We start from the raw sequence: 17,041 nt of genomic DNA on the forward strand, positions 1-17,041 counted from the left end.
GGCAGTGAAGATGCAGCACCAGTCCACAAATAGCTTTAAGTCCTTAAAAAGTATCCGCCACTTTGTTTTCTTGTCTCACATCCCTTTCTCCTTCTTTGAATAATAAGAATTTTTTTCTTTCAAGAATGAGCCCAAGGGGCTGGGTGTGGCTCAGGGTAGAGCACTCGCCTAGCACATGTGAGGCGCTGGGTTCTATCCTCAGCACCACATAAAAATAAAATAAAGGTACTGTGTCCATCTACAACTAAAAAATAAATATTAAAAAAAAGAAAAAAAGAAAAAATGAGCCCAAGCCTGGTGTCTGGAGCTGTGGGTCACACAGCCCTGCAGCCCCACCACAGAGTGAGCAGAGGGCCCTTTTCTGCCAGAAAGAGGGCTGTGCAGGGATAATTCACTGGCACACCCAGTACACATTCGCCTAGGTCACAACTCCTTGTTTTTTAATTCCCAAATTTCTCAATGTTCACTAGTCAATGTTTATGTAGGAAAACTTTTACTTATATCCTAAAGTAATACCTACAATATCCCACAAATAGATGTATACACAGAAAGTCACAGGTTCCCTTCCCTATTCAGTTGGTGGAGAGTCCAAACTGCACGGAGGTTTTGAGAAGCACTTCCGGGATAACGGCGGCAAGAAGCAGCACGGCGTTTCTGAAAACCACACTAACTCATGGCAATGAGAAAGACAGAAACAGGGCACAGCCTGACACCTGACCCCAAATGATCCTCAGTCTATTGCCTACACAGGTGTTTGGGTTATACTTATTAATTTTTTTTAAGAGAGAGAGAGAGAAAATTTTTTAACATTTATTTTTTAGTTTTCAGCGGACACAAATCTTTATTTTATTTTTATGTGGTGTTGAGGATCGAACCCAGCGCCCCGCACATGCCAGGCGAGTGCATTACCGCTTGAGCCACATCCCCAGCCCTATACTTATTAATTTATTTTACTTAAACCTTTTTATTTTGAGATAATATAGATTCAAGTGTCATTTTAAGAAACACAAGAGACTGGATGTACCCTCCATCTAGTTTCCCCCATAGTAACATTTTGTGAAGCTGCAGCGCATCCCAACCGAGACACCATGGCTGACACAATCCACAGGCCTGACGAGGCCTTCCTGTCTTACTCAACTCCCACTGTGAATCTGTGTGTGTGAGGATGCGCACTTCTATGTGATCTTATCACTCGTGACAGTTAAGCTAACAGAGTGGTTCCACCAACCCAGGGACCCCTTGTGTGGCTCTTTCATAGTGACACCCCCCTACATCTTGGGCACCTTCCCCAACCCTGACAGCTGTCCCCAGTGTCTATGATGCTGACACCTCAGGAATGGTATGTAAGTGAAGAGACACTCCACTTGACCGCCTGGGGTTAGGTTTCTGTCTTTATCTGTTCTTTTGCTTTACTCAGCATAATTTCTGGAAGATTTTTCCCAAGTTACTGCTATATCAATAATTTGTTCCTTTCTATTGCTAATATTCCAGTTTTGATTCTATTTTAAGAAACTAACTAGGGTTGGTTTTATAACATTCCCATTTTTAAAAAGAAAATAGGTTCTTAGTCACATTTTTGCACAAAATGATGTCCAAGAAAAGATTACTGATGTTGAGTGAAGACCCTCAGGGCGTCTCTCCGAAGGCAATGACCACCAGGTAAGCCCAACAGCAACTGTAGCCAACAGTGCCACCAGCTGCCTGGCCCTTCAGCAAACACTGCACACCAAAACTGGCCAAATGCCAGGGCAGCAACCTTTGCCCACAGGGCTGGGTGATACATACTTAGGCAAGCCGACAGTCTCTGTCACCAACACTCGGCTCCCCTGGCAGCAGAGAGCAGCCAAATATATGTGTGACCTAACGAGCTTGGTTGGAAACGAGCAGTGTGCTGCAGCTTGCTAGCGTATGTTCTAGGTGACCTGGGCAGGATATTGACCAAGACAAGCTCCAGGCTCTACGGCCAGTCCTATATTCCAGCACCAAAACACAATAGCCAAGGAAACAATGCATAGAATGTGTAGTGATGGAGACAGGAAATGAATGGATGAGAGGAAAGTAGAGAAACAGGTGGGGAAGGGACACGCCGACACACCACCCCCAACACAGGTCCCAGAGGCCTCTCGGGAGAAAGGGCAATGGAGGGGACCCTGGGGACCAGCCATGCACAGATCTACAGGGAGGTCGTTCCAAGCAGAAGGAACAGCAGGTATAGAGGCTCGGGGGGGCAACTAACTCGGGTGTTCAAGAGGGATAAGAACGCCTGAGCCAACACACAAGCGCAGAAAGAGAATCAAGATGAGAAGGTCGGCTGCAGCAAGGGCAGGACCCTGCTTCTGGGTAAGGGCTCCTTGAAGCAAGGGAGTAGCAAGAGCGACAGTAAATCATTAAACAGCCCCTCTGGCTACTGTGAAGGAATCGGGAGTGAAAGAGGAGGGACAGACATGAGTGAAAGCGTTCTGGCAGCATCCCGTCTGCACAAGAGAAGACGGCACCTGGATGTGTCGCAGCAGTGAAGGTGCAACATAAGCAAACTTGGAACTGGAAGACAGAGCACAGGAGTCTAAGTGGGCAGAAGACTCTGGAATGACTCACAGGTCTGAACCTGGGCAGATCCTGGGCCTCAGCAAGTGGGCTCAGGGTCTCTACTAAAAACTGGTGGAACCACGCAGGTTTTAAGTGTAAGCAAGCAGAAGTTGGGCTACAACCTTGACAGGTTTGAGACGCTGACTTAAAGCATTTGCGAGGAAGCTGTAGGCATTCATCTGGAGCCTCGACAAGAGGCCAAGCCCAGGAACCTCAATTTGGAGAGCATCAATTCAAAGGAGGTGTTTTAAGCTACAATACTAGATGAGATCATCCAGGAATGAGCCCTGATACAGACAAGTGGCCGAAGGACCAGCCAGGGGCCACCAACTGTGAGCAGATGCAAAGAATAGGAGCCAGGAAGGGAGGCAGAAAACAAAGCTGAGGACAAAGGCAGCAGAGAAGGAAGATGAGGCAAAGATGTGACAGGAGGGTCAGCCCCTGGGCACACTGGGCCAACAACTCTGTAGTCACATAAACCAACAAATTCCCTTCTGTGCACATGCTGGCTGCACTGGCCTTCCATCACCATAACTACACCACAGTGCTCGTCACCTGCCAGAACACAGCCTTGTCAGGATCCAAGTAAGAACACTGACGTTGCCTCAGGGACTTGCCCGTCTAATGGACAAGTGAATGCCTCAAGAGCCTTGCAAGTGGGAACACACAGACGGCAGAGAGCAAAAGGGCAAGAGGTCCCCAGTGCAGAAGGAAGGACAGCTGAACCTAAGCTGAAGTGGACAAAAACACAGGTACCTGAGGCATACCCGGGAGCAAAGGGGGCATCAGTCTGGAAATGAACCTTTCTCACACAAAAGAAGTCGACTACGTAACCCAACACGGACAAAAAAGACCGCTCTACTCACAGCCACATCACTTCTGTAAGAAATTGGATACAAGCTCAAAACAATGACCAAAGCTTATCCCAAAAGGCCAAGCTCGGTGCTCAGACCTGTCCTTGAGATGCAGACCTCTTCCTGAAGATCAGTAATTCCTGACGTGGTATAAAGGGGCAAGCGTTCGGGCCTGGCACGCCTTCGATCTTTCTCTGCTGGGTGTTAGTTGTGCAACTTTGGTGTTGAGTCTCAGGGCTCTCTTGCACGTGGCAGCTGCATGGACAAAGTGAAGCAGCCAGAGCAGCCCAGGTCAGCAGGCACTCCCCTTCTCTGCCTCCCAGTCCCACAGATTCACAGGGAGTCTTTTCCAATGTGCCAACACAAACTCACCATCAGATGAACTCAAAATAGAAGGCTTGGACTCATCTAGGGCTATCTAAGAGTATGAAAACATCTGTCACACCTACCAATAAAACAAACATTTTTAGAAAGACATTATCTCATTAACTCAAACCAAACAGACCCAAAGACTTCGTTGCCTACACTTTCCTGTGACTCCAGTACACCCAAACAAAAAGACCCAGAGGCACTGAAAAATTTCATTTGTCCCTTTCTAAGAAAAAAGAAGAAATGAAGAGATAATGAGCCCCTGAGTTCTAAGATCATGTGGTGTGATGCTCTTTGCCAGTCATCTCACAAGGCTAGGGTAAGAGGAGCAGAAGGTGGGCTTTCTCCAATTTTCAGGGAGTTAATAAAAAAATAAAAGACAGCTTCTGGAGCCTCTGCGTAGTCTGCAATCTCATCGTTTGCCAAACGCAGAGCTTCTCTCCCGTCACACGGCAAGCACCCAGCGCAGGATGACAAAGGCTTGCTGACTACCATGCTGCCATCCTGTCTTCCATCTTATGCAGTGACCTCTGATACCGTTTACCTTGGGCTGTTCTGAAGGGGACTTTATATTTGGCCATTATGACCCTGGCCCTTTATTCCATGCTGTTAAAATACACATCCAAGATACTTATTAAATACAATGAAATTCAGCTACAGGAAATTTTCCTAAGTGAGCTGACTCAAGACTCATCCTGTTATGTTACATTTGCATGCTGAGGGACATTTTCCAATTCAAATACTCCAAAATATTTTCATGTACTATCTTCTGTCTGTTTGCACATTGCAATTCAAATACAAATCAATGTTCAGAACATAAGTAATTTTAAATGTAGGTAAAATTTCTACAGAAGGATAATAGTTTACACAAAAAAAGACTAAAACTGAAAAGACTGCAGCCTCACATAAGAAGGAAAGTGGGATTAACAGGGGCCACCTGGAAGCAGTCTAGGCCCTGAAGAACTGACCAATGTGAGGAACACAACCTGAAAATCAGATCTGAAGTGAACAGGAGAAGATCATTAAACGTAAGTGACAGAAGCACTGATAAGTTTTGTACTGGAAAAAAGGGTCAACTCCTCAAGATGATGTAACAATTACACACACACACACACACACACACAACAAAGACGCCTGAAAATAACTGAAGCGAAACCTGAAAGAACTGAAGTGTAAGGACAAAAATTTACTTCTAATGATGTACAGGACCAGGCACAAGATCAACAGGGAAACAGGGGACCTGAACGGCACCACACACCAACCAAACCCAGAGGTACCTACCTACAGCACACCCCTCGTCCCAAGTGCACAGGGAATACACTCCATGGCAGGCCATGCCATGGGCCATGGAATAGCCTCAATGCCTTCAGAAAGAAGGAGACCATATAAAGCATGTGCTCCAACCACAATGGAGTGAAATTATAAGTCAATTTTGAAAAGGAGATTTAGGAAATACACAAACAAGTAAAAATTAAACATCAAACTCCTAGAATAACCAGTGGGTTCAAGGAGAAATCGCAGGGGAAATAAGAATATAACTTGAGATTGAGGCCACGAAAAGCACTGTATTGCAAAACTAATGGTACTGAAGGACAGGAATGAAAGTGGTTCCTATGAGGAAGGTGACAGATCCTCAAAGAGAGGAAGATGGCAGAGCAGCAACCTAACTTCCACCCTAAGAAACTAACAAAGGAAGAGCAAAACAAATAAAGATATACAGCAAAAGAGAGGAAACAGAAAAATAGAGAACAATCAACAAAACCTGAAATTTATTGTCTGGAAAGACAAAAGCAAACAAACAAAAACCCTTTAGCTACAGTGACTAAGAAAGAAATAGAAGGCTTGAATTACTTAAATCAGGACCAAAGAGGGGGCTCCTACCAACCTTACATAAACAGATCCTAAGGAAATACTGTGACTAATCATGTGCCAACAAATTAGAAAGTCCAACAGACCGAGTTCTAGAAAGGCGCTAAGTACTAAAGCTGACCCAGGGAGGGGCAGATAATCTAAACAGACCTATGACAAATACAGAATGAATAAGCAACCAAGACCTCCCCAAGACCGGACGCTCGCTGGTGTATTCTACCAAATAATTAAAGATGAACACCAATCCTCCACAAACTTCACCAGAAAATAAATAAAAATAAAACCAACACATTCTGTAAAGCCAACATCAATCTGATGCCAAACCAGGAAAAAGCAAAAAATCACACACAAAAAAAGACAACTACAGACCAATATGCCACTTTATATAGATCTAAAAATCCTCAGCGAAACACAGACAAACTAAGTCCATGTAAAAAGGACTATACACCATCAACAAGTAGGGTTTGTTCTAGGAATGCAAAGTTGGATTAAAATACAAAAATTAATCACGTGTATAAAACATTCATAAACTAAAAAACAAAGCCATAGAAAAAGACGAAACCATCATATCAACAGACAGCAAAGAATTTGATAAAATGCACCACCCTTTAACCACTGAGAACATTCGACAAGACAAGAGCACCCAGGACGCCTGCTCCCACCCTGACGAAAGGCAGCCAGAAGCCCCCACGCTGCCACGGCTCTGTGGTAAAACCCAAAGCCAGGACTGACATGAACCACTCTGTCCACTCAGACTCAACAGTGCACAGAATCTCCAGTCGGGGCACTCAGGTAAGGAAAGGGCAAAACTCCACTGATGCGAGAGGATAGGTTCCTAGACGCAGGAAACCCCCAAACACCACCAAAATCCTGTCATGACAACTAACAAGCTCGGCAAGGCTTCAGGACACAAGACTAATGCACAAAACCAACTCTATTTCTTTCTCTACACAGCAGTGTTTTCTCATGCATCACTAAATACCATTGATGAAATTTAAAAAAATCCATTGGCAATAGAATAAAATATTTAGAATAAATTTAAGTCATGCAAAACTCATACAATAAAAACTACAAAACATCACTGAACTTACAGAAGGCTTAAATACATGGAAAACATCCCCTACTCATGGTTTGGAAAACTTAATCTAGTTAAGATTGCAGTATTTTCAAAACTGATCTACATATTCATGCAAAATTCTAGCTATTTTTTTTTAACTGAAAAGATGATCTTGAAAAACACAGAAATGCAAAGGACCCAAAATAGAAAAAAAAAAAATCTTGAAAAAGAACATCGTAGTTGGAAGACTCATACTTGCCAATTTCAAAACTTACTATTAAGTTACAAAATCTACACAGTGTAGTCCTGGCTAAGAGAGAAAATAAACGGGAAACCAAAAAGAAAAAAAGCCTGGGTGGAGCCTCAGGGACCTACAGAACAAAACCAGAAGACCACCACTGTACAGGAAAGCTATTCCCCCGAAGCACATGGGGACCCCTAATGTGCCCAGACACCAGAGCTTCAACAGCAGCTCACCTGAGCCTTAGCTGAACGCCCTGTGCTGGTTCTGGACCAGGAGAATATGCAAGGCCTGAGGCCACCACCTAGGGCCCTGCCACATCCTCAGGTGGGCTGTGACTCTCATGAGACAGTCCTGCAGAGGTGTCACTCTAAACAGGGTTGACGCTTTCTGCCCTAGCCTCATCAAGCTGTGCCACAGCAGGACCCTGACCAGTGGCTCCCCTGCCATGGGCCATCTCACAGTCACATGCCTGTCACCCACCCCTCTGGCTGCTTGCCTCTGTCCATTCAGGAACAAATTGTCTAAACCTACACATGGCTGTTGTCTCTTCATGTCTCTTCACTGGTCACCACAGTGGCCTGTGTGTGTAACTGGCGTGGAGTCCCAGAGGAAGAAAGGCAAGAATGAATGTAGGGTTGAAAAATATTCAGATAATGGCTGGAAACGTCACAAACTTCATGAAAGACATAAACCTTCAGATGCAAGAGGCTGAGTTAACCCCAAAAAGAGAAATTTATGCTAAGACATCATTATTAACTTCTAAAGACTAAGAAAAACTTTAAAAGCAACAGAGACAAGGCCTGCATTCTGTAGGGGACAAGGTGAGCCGCAGCTGAGTCACACAGGACAACCTCTGGCTGCCCCAATCCATGCTGGGGCCTGATCTGCGTACTCCCAGTGCCCAGGCACTGCCTCCTTCACACCACAAGAATGCCCCACCACCACCTAGAAGACCCCCCCCCATGCTTCTAGCCCAGCTCACACTGAGCGTCACCTGTTTCCCAAGTTTCCAGACTCTGCCCAAAAACTTTGGTAATTTTACTGACCATATGGTAAGTCTGAACTTATGGTTTAACATAGTTCAAATGTTTACTTAAAATCTCTGTGAGGAAAGTGATCTGTCAGGACGTCCTCATGCAAATAAATATCTTATTTCTAACAAGATACTTACGGCCACTCTGACTCAGGCTGCTTCTGGTGAGCTTCAATGACATTAATTGCAATATTGAGGTTTTCTTCCAGTTCTTTCATCCTCTCAGGATTAAGAGATGTGAACAAAATCATTGAACAGTAGGCAACAATTTTTTTGTCTGGATGATTTAAGCAAGACCTTTCAAAGGAAGAAATGAGATTTTTTGTTCAATTTAGCAACAAGAAATTATTTTAACACAAGTAACAGTAAACCCATTAGTAAATTCAGTACATACTGATATTTTTAGCAGTTGAAGAAGACATAATACTTTGGATTTTAAACATTAAAATAGTAATAATATAAAAATAGCAAATACAAAGTCAAATCACAATAAAAAGTTGCAGTTAACTCAGGACTCTGGAGCAAAAAGCAACTTCGCACCTGATTAGAAAAGATAAAAATGGGCTGGGGATGTGGCTCAAGCGGTAGCACGCTCGCCTGGCATGCGTGCGGCCCTAGTTCGATCCTCAGCACCACATACAAAGATGTTGTGTCTGCCAAAAACTAAAAAATAAATATTAAAATTCTCTCTCTCTCTCTCTCTTAAAAAAAAAAAGAAAGATAAAAATGATCACACTTATAAAGCATTAGGACACACATTCTTGTTAGAAAGAACACCCAACAGGCAAAAAGAGTTACCACAATGACCACAGGCACTGCCTGACCAGTCATGAGGGACAGCACATCTGAAGAACAGAAGGCAGTAGCAAGAAACGGAGCCTGGAGTCAGGAACCCCAGCCAACTGCCTGCTCATCAACCCAGCTCCCTTAGACTCTCAACTACCTGGGCTCAAGCACTAGGTGGTTGTCTGATTTTGTTGTTATTTTTCCATTTAAACTTCACAATAGCCTCCTGGAGGATTACAGAGAAAGAATTTGTTGATTCCACTTGCCCGACAGTACAATGCCAGTGTCTGCCAAAACTAGAACTCAAATTTGGTTTTATCTGCCTCATAAGCACAGAGTAAAGTCACATCACTTCTGTCAGTATGTCTTCTGATATAAAAACAAAATAGAGGGCTAAGGCTGGGGCTCAGTAGCAGAGCGCTCGCCTAGCACGTGCAAATTCAATCCTGGGTTCAATCCTCAGCACCACATAAAAATAAAATGAATAAAATAAAGCTATTTTAAAAATGAAATAGAATATAAGGCCGCCTCCAAATATCTCCAGGGCTTTTGTGAGGATCAAATGAACTCATACAAAAGGACCATGAAAACTATTGATAGGCCCTCCTCCTATTTCTCTATCATACTCTGGATTTATCCTGATTATTTTAGTTGCATTGTTATGTACTTGTCTGTTCCTTAATTTCCCCCACCAAAGCATGGAATCTGAAGTTAATAGATATACTTAAGTTGCCAATCATTACACTGTCATACTGTATGCATGTGCAAACTTGTAACAACGAATCCCATCATTTATATACAATTAGAACGCACCAATAAAAAAATGGAAATAAGTTATCACAGTCATTTAGCTCAAAAGCTGGTATATATTAGGTGCCCAAAATGTCTTACAGAGAAAAATTCTCAAATATAAGTAATGTCTATTTCTGTAGCTTAGAGTGTTCTTTCGCCTAAGCTCAATTATTACTAATCACTACACACACACTTTTTCAACACCAACGTCTGCAGGAACTTGAGAGACAGACTCTACAGCAAGCCCCAGACCTACACCAGCAGGGAAGCAGCACAGAACTAGGGCATCAAGCCATTTACAGAGTGCAGGCTTCAGACCCAGCCAGCCATTTACCATCTCATCTATCCATACAGGGCCAGGACCACCTACCCCCAGGGCAGTTGCTGCAAGAACACAAACAATACACAGGAAACGCTCAGCTCAGGACATATAAATGACAGCTACCCCTCTGCTCTTTACCCTGGGATAGCCATGAGTCACCCCAGGTGGCACTGTTGCCCTTCCGACAGCCTAGTCTGCCCTCCCCACAAACTGCAGTCCAGTGCTCCCAGTGCTCGACCTTCTGTGAACTAGAAGAGCTGGTTTTAAAAAACAGTCTATCTACAGGAAAAGACTCAGGAACCATTCTAAGTAAAAAGACTAATTAGCCACTTCTTACAGGGATAATCAGACTGGTCAGCCACATACTAGGTTAGCACATGGGCTGCTTATCCCCTTCTTATACAAACTGCCATTTCTTACACTAAAAACAGGCTGGTCACTGCCTCTCACACTGATCACAGACTGGCCACTGGCTCCCCATGCTTCTCACACTAATGAGCAGACTGGCCACCATACCCTGCACTTCCCCTACCTACCAAAGCACACAGCACTGTGCTGTGCAGGAAAGCAAGGAAAGGCTAACTCACTGCCCACGCGCTGAGGTTTCAGGTTCAATTATTGTTTTTTTTTTTTGGTCTTAACAAATTTCAGGTTCTTTAGCAACGTTACTTACTTGGCCCATGATTTGTATTTTCTTAACAGCAAACAAACTTATAGTCGAGGGCACATGTGTGGGATCACGGAACCCCACCAGGGCCTAGTGTCCTCTCAGGCGCTCTCCCCCAGACCGTTCCCCCACCACCCCAGAAGCCACTATGGCCTAGACGCTGTTGCCACAGGCTGGTTCCCCACGTTCCCATCTCCATGCACGGGGGCTGGTGTAGGTGTCTTTTGAGGAGTCAGGAGACTCCTCTGCACTCACATGAAGAGCTCGGGGAAGGCGTGCACCCACACGATGGCCTGGGAGTCTTCGTTCCGTGAGGCAACGTTGCCTAAAAACTGCAGGCCACAGCGAAAGGCTGAGGGGCATGAGAAAGAGAGAAAAACAAAGACAGACATCTGATTAAATTCAGTGGACAGACACTCTAATAAGAAATGGTCCCCATGCTACTCAATGAAGCTCTGCTGGTTTCTTTTAAGTATAAAGTCCTCCCTCCACAATGACACTTTGGGTATGACATTAATACGCCTCATCAAACAATACACTTTACACAAAATTTACTTCTTAACAAGACTATAACTGTAACACAAATATCACTGGAATACATGCTTCAATTAAAAGAGGGATATTTGTAGGCTGGATTTTTAGAACTCTAACTCCACACTGTTTAAAAGAGATTTTTGGAAAATGAAAGGTAGGGAAATACTACCAGTTAAAGACTAGCAAAAAGATATACCAGGTGAATACCAATCAAAAAGAAGCCACAGAGCACTTAAAATGAGAACACACTTGCCCACCAAGCCCAAGGCCTGGGTTCAATTCCTCAACAGCAAAGCAAAAAATAATAATAATAACCTTAACACAAAAAGAATTATTGAAAAATTTTTTAAGATAGCCACTAGGAAATGACTTACCAGAAAGACCCAATGGTTTTAAGTTGGACTGCTCCTGGTAACAGTGGTGAGGGCACACCTAAGGAGGACTGACACAGTGAAGGGGACAGAGGCCCACCCACAGTAAAGGGGCCATCAGGACACCTTTCTAGCAACTCACAGCACAGACAGGCAGAACGCCATGTTCACAAGATCTCAACACGACTCAGAAACGACCTAATGACATCAAACTACAGAATGCCAACACCAAGAACTGGGGAGGACGCGGAGCACCAGGAACTCCCGCACATTGCCCTGGGGATGCAAAACGGGCCACCCACACTGGAAAACAGTTTGGCAACTTCTTACAAAACTAAGCATCTTTTACCACTGGATCCAACAACTACACTCCTTGATATTAAAACACTGGACCTAAACACACACAACACACACACAGTGTTTATAGCAGCTTTTTTTTTTTTTTAAAGAGAGAGAGAATTTTTTAATATTTATTTTTTAGTTTCCAGTGGACACAACATTGGTATTTTATTTTTACGTGGTGCTGAGGATCGAACCCAGCGCCCCGCGCATGCCAGGTGAGTGCGCTACCGCTTGAACCACATCCCCAGCCCTATAGCAGCTTTATTCATAACCTCCAAAACTTGGAAAAAACCAAGGTGTCCTTCAGCAGGTGAAGGGATAAATCATCTGTGCTCTACCCAACAACGGAATACTATTCAACATTAAAAAGAAATGTGCTCTCAAGCCAAGCCAAACAAAAAAACAAAAAAGGAAGAAACTTAGGTACATATTACCAAGCTGAAGGAGTCATATGAAAAAGCTAGACACTGTATGATTGCAACCCTGTGGCACTCAGGAAAAGCCAGAAGTGAGGAGGATTTTTAAAAAAATTAAGTTAAAAAAAATAAAAAGAGCTGGGCAGGATGAACAAGCAGCGCATAAAGGGTTTTTAGGAATGATACGACTCTCCATGACAGTCCACTGGTAGACACACTGATCACACCTTTATCCAGATCTACAGAATGCACAGCACCAACAGGAGTCCTAATTTAAACCAGGGACAGAGGGTGACGATGGCCTGTCAACATAGGCTTGTAAGTTGTAACAAGGCAGCTGGTGGGACGTGTTGTGCACATGTCAGGGAAGCATTTAGGTATGAATCCTGTTCCTGCCTCTCAATTTGAACCTAAAACTGCTCTAAAAAATAAAGTATATTTAAAAATAAAGTCCATTATTTTACAGTAAAATAAAACTGTTTACTAACAACTACTCCCCCTACAAAAAGGCTTCTGCTCATTTCCCAACCTCAACAAGCACTTTTCTTTCTTTCATTTTGTGTTTGCAGTACTGAAAACAGAACCCAGGACCTTATGAGTACCAGGCAAGCACTCTATCACTCAGCTCCTCCCCAGGTAGCCCTGTGAGGTGTTACAGGGGCAGCCTACAGGTTACTGTGGAGATGAAATACGAACTCACACTCACAGTCTTGAATATGCAATAGAAAACACGGTGAGTGCTCAGCTGACCACCTCTTGACCAGCACACAGGTGGGGATAACTAAGGGTGGCTTAAAAAGACAGACCTTCCAAGCAAGTAATGGAAACGTGCTCCCGTGCTCGCTCAGACTCTGAATGAAAACCCCAAGTGCTCATGGGACGCACCCTCCCTGAATACTGCCTCTTGAGAGAGTAGTGATCCCACGCTGAAGCACAGAGAGTGAGGCCCAGGGAGGTAAGTAACCTGACCAAAGTGCCACAAGTATCAAGCACCTCACTTCTGGGTGCATCCCCGTGATGGTATCAACCCACATGGTAGGACTGTTAACTCTTGTTATCAGAAGCTCTAGGTAGTTACATCCAAATTTGATGAATAATAAAGAAAAATTAAACAATAACAAGAACAAGAAAAAAACCTGCAGGAAAATATAGTCTTCTTGGAGCTGGAGTTGTGGCTCAGTGGTACAGTGCTTGCCTGGCATGTATGAGGCCCTAGGTTCGATCCTCAGCACCACATATAAATACATAAATAAATAAAAAAGATCCATTTACAACTTAAAAAAAAGAATATATAGTTTTCAAGAAAATATAGTATCTCATAATAAATAACAGAGTATGAGACAACTCAAAAAATTTTAAAGGACTGATATAGCACAGTGGCGCATGCTTATAATCCCAGCTACTCAGGAGGCTGAGGCAGGAGGATCACAAGTTCAAGGCCAGCCTTAGCAACTTAGCAAGACCTTGTCTGAAAATAAAAAGGGTTGGGAATGTAGCTCAGTGGTACAGTAGGCCTGTGTTCAATCCCCAGTACCAAAAAATAAATAAAAAAGAATAGAAAGGGACTTCATGTCCTAAATACAAGCATCAACAAAAATCCACAGCACACAGTGTAACTAACGGCCAGCTGCAGAGACAGAGAATGCTCCTCTTCAAGGGTGGAGTCCAAGGCCCACTGTCACCACCTTCCAGTCAACACTCTACTACAAATCTCCCCAGAAAGACAAATCAAAGACCTAAGAACTGAAAAGGAGAAAACCACATTGTCATCTCCCCCAACAGATGAAAAAATTTGTGTAGAAAAATTTTAAAATGTGTAAGTTGCTTGCATTCATAAATGAGTTATGGAAGCTGCTAGACAAAAGTATTTTCAAAACCAATAACATTTCCATGTATGGAGAACAAACAAAAAAGACCATTTATAAAAGCATCAAGGGTACAACCGGGACACAGCAGCCCCAGGGAAGAAGCCAGAAAGCCTGCCTGAGAGGCAGTCGAGGAAAGGACCAAGTGCAGGGCTCCACAGGCTCACCCAGCAGAGGGTTCAACTGCTTCCATAAGTGCACACAATCCCGGCTGCATCCCACAGGGATCCATGTGTCACTCCACGTACCAGAGGCACCCACCTGTGTCTGCCTGCGTGGGAAGACACAGGAGCCAACAACAGTGCACACCACCCAGAGAGGAGGAGGCAGGAGCATCAAGCGCAGCAACTGCGGGAAGACAGCAGGGTCGGTCCTGGCAGGCCTGGACAGAACAGAACCGGCGTGAAGGCGGGTAACTGAGTAGACAGTGGCCTTTCAGAGAAGAGCATGGACAACCAGGTACAGCTACGGAAACACCTGCACTGAACTGCTCACACAACACAGAAGTTCAACTCCAAATACCAACCTAAACGTAAAAATCACCGAGAGAAGTTTGTGGAAAACTCTGGAGAAAGATTTTTCAAACAGGACATAGAACGGTACTCGTTACAAAAAAAAAATTAATAAACTGGACTATATTAAAATACATAACATCTCAATATTGATACTTTTCTCAAAAAATACCATAGAATAAAAGCACAAGGGAAACTGGCACCAAGGTCCCCTTCATACCCAGCAGACTGGCACAACCTGAGTGACAAGATCCCATGAGCCAATGCACAGGCTGACTTTAAAATACACTGGGGTGTTCAATTTTGCCTCCCAGATCTAAATAAATCCTATCTTCTCTGTGAAGACAAAGGTGGCCTTGCAAAGACATCTCCAGAGCATTGGAGGGGCGCTGGAGGGAGGACGGGCTCCTCCAGGACTGGCCCTCCTCCAGCCATGCCCTGGGGAACACCTTCTCCAGGAGGGCTCAGCTTCCTCAGAAAACATTACCAGCAGCGCACAGTAGCCAGCTTCCTCAAGAAGCCTCCCAGCAAGGACCCCTAGTGCTAAAGGGTAGGTCTCCAGCAAATTTCCCTGGAACACCACTGTCAGTGACTTGTGCAGCACCCAGTGAGCCAGCACTATGCTCTGTGCAAAGAGGTGTGGGATCTGAGCCCCAGGGGAAGACGCTCCCCCAGTTCTAGGGGTAGAGGCCCCTGGGCCTCGGCAACTCTGGGGTTCTTCAGCCTTCTCTTTCTTACTTGTTCATCCCTTAGTCCAAGCCTTTGTGACAGCAGTTCTTTACATTAAGTACCTTCCCTGTCCAGACTACAAGGTGGCTTTCATGTTCTGGTTACCCCCATTGACAGAATGGATGCACAGGAGTGGGGACCTGAGAGAGAAAGGAACCCAGTGAGAGCAAGAGAAGCAGCAGCAAGCACAAGCTTTAGAAAATGACAAGTGACAGCTAAACGAGTCAGAACCCAGTCAGGTGACAGAAACCAAACTGGTTATTTTAACAAAGAAAATTTAATGCAATGAATCGACCAGAAAGAGCAGCTCTGGGGTAATAGAGGCAGGCTGCACAAAACAGCCTCCAGCCTCAGAACTGGAGGAACGAGGGAGGGCAGGGTGTATAAGCCCAGAGCTCCAGGGCCCTGCAGGGCTGCAGGCCAGGCCTGCGGAGGAAGGGCCTTCTCCAGAGGGGCTCACACAGGAAACCGGCAAGTGGAGCAGGGGCACTTAGGGCCTCACTAGGAAGAGCCACCTGGCCTGTCAGGTCCACCTCCACAGGCTCCTTTGTCATCTGAAGCTAACAGTCAGCCAAGGAGGGGGGTCAGTGGAGCCCAGCCTCAGCAGCACATGGTGTCACAGGGCATGCAGGGTGCTGAGAGGGGACAGCCAGCAGTCCTGGCAATACTTCAGCAGTCACTAAGGAGACACAGACACCTTCCAAAAGCTCCTCACCTTTTCACCTCCCTTTCCTATAAAAGCAGAGGATGCCCCATTTCCCAGGAGGAAGGAAGGCACAGGCTCAGAGGGACCTAAGCCAGCCTGCAGGGCTACAGCAGTAGAAGTCCTGACCCTCCAACGCTCTGAGGAGCAGAGCATAGTGAGGCCAATCAGGGAAATGCTTGCTGAAAGTGTTTCTCAATCCCACTGCCCCAGCCCTTTCCTCGGGACATAGCCTTCCCAAGCACCACATCCTAACTGCCAAGAGGGCTAGAGCCTAGCGCCACTGCCTGCTGGCTACTTCTAATGGGGTTCACACCAGGGCCAGGACAGCAGAGGGAGACAGAGGCATCCCTGAGGAATCCCAGGAACCCGGCGAGTATGATGGAGTTGTCACCCAGGACCTTGGGATGCTGACCAACACTGACACTGCACGCTGCTGTCCTGCTCACCCAACCCACACCTCATGAGGTACACACAAATCATATCCCCATTTCTCAGCCAGGAACCAATGCGCAGAAAGGTAAGTGACCAGCTCAAGGTCATCAACCTGGTGAGCAGCAGAATGGGATTGGCAAAAACAGGAGCAATCGGTCTCCTCCCCAAGTCAGGGCAGGAGTCCAGCTGTCAGGGAAGGCAAGCAGCAACAGGAGAGCTCAAGTGCACATGAAGAGTTGCCTGACTAAAGGAATTCCCAGCAGGAAAACATTTCAGCCCTGCTGAGGACAGGGCTGGCCTGCTGATCCAGCCCAAGGCAAGTCCTGCCCACCACTTCCTACCATGGCTGGCTTCAGGTCAAGTAATCCCTGAGGACTTCAGGGCAGAGGTGCCACACTGTGCCCTTACTGCAGCTCCACAGCTGGCTGTTCACAGGGCTGCAGAATCCAGGCCAAAAACCAGACCACGGAAGGTTAAAAAGTACACACAGAAAACAATGCACCAATAACCCCAAAACTGAATTAGGTGGGTATTATAGTGTGAAGTCAAGAAGCT

General features: G+C 45.2%; 1 protein-coding gene across 1 annotated transcript in view; it reads right to left on the minus strand.

Annotated features, from left to right (window-relative positions):
- Positions 1-17,041, minus strand: part of Atxn10 (ataxin 10) — a 144,113-nt gene that overhangs the window by 92,072 nt on the left and 35,000 nt on the right. Inside the window, exons 4-5 of the mRNA XM_026394290.2 lie at positions 10,835-10,931; positions 8,151-8,309 (exon numbers count right to left, since the gene is read on the minus strand). Coding sequence (XP_026250075.2) covers positions 8,151-8,309; positions 10,835-10,931 — 256 coding nt within the window. The remainder of the gene's footprint in view (positions 1-8,150; positions 8,310-10,834; positions 10,932-17,041) is intronic.

The sequence above is a fragment of the Urocitellus parryii genome, chromosome 5 (genome assembly GCF_045843805.1).
Source record: "Urocitellus parryii isolate mUroPar1 chromosome 5, mUroPar1.hap1, whole genome shotgun sequence".
NCBI lineage: Eukaryota > Metazoa > Chordata > Mammalia > Rodentia > Sciuridae > Urocitellus > Urocitellus parryii.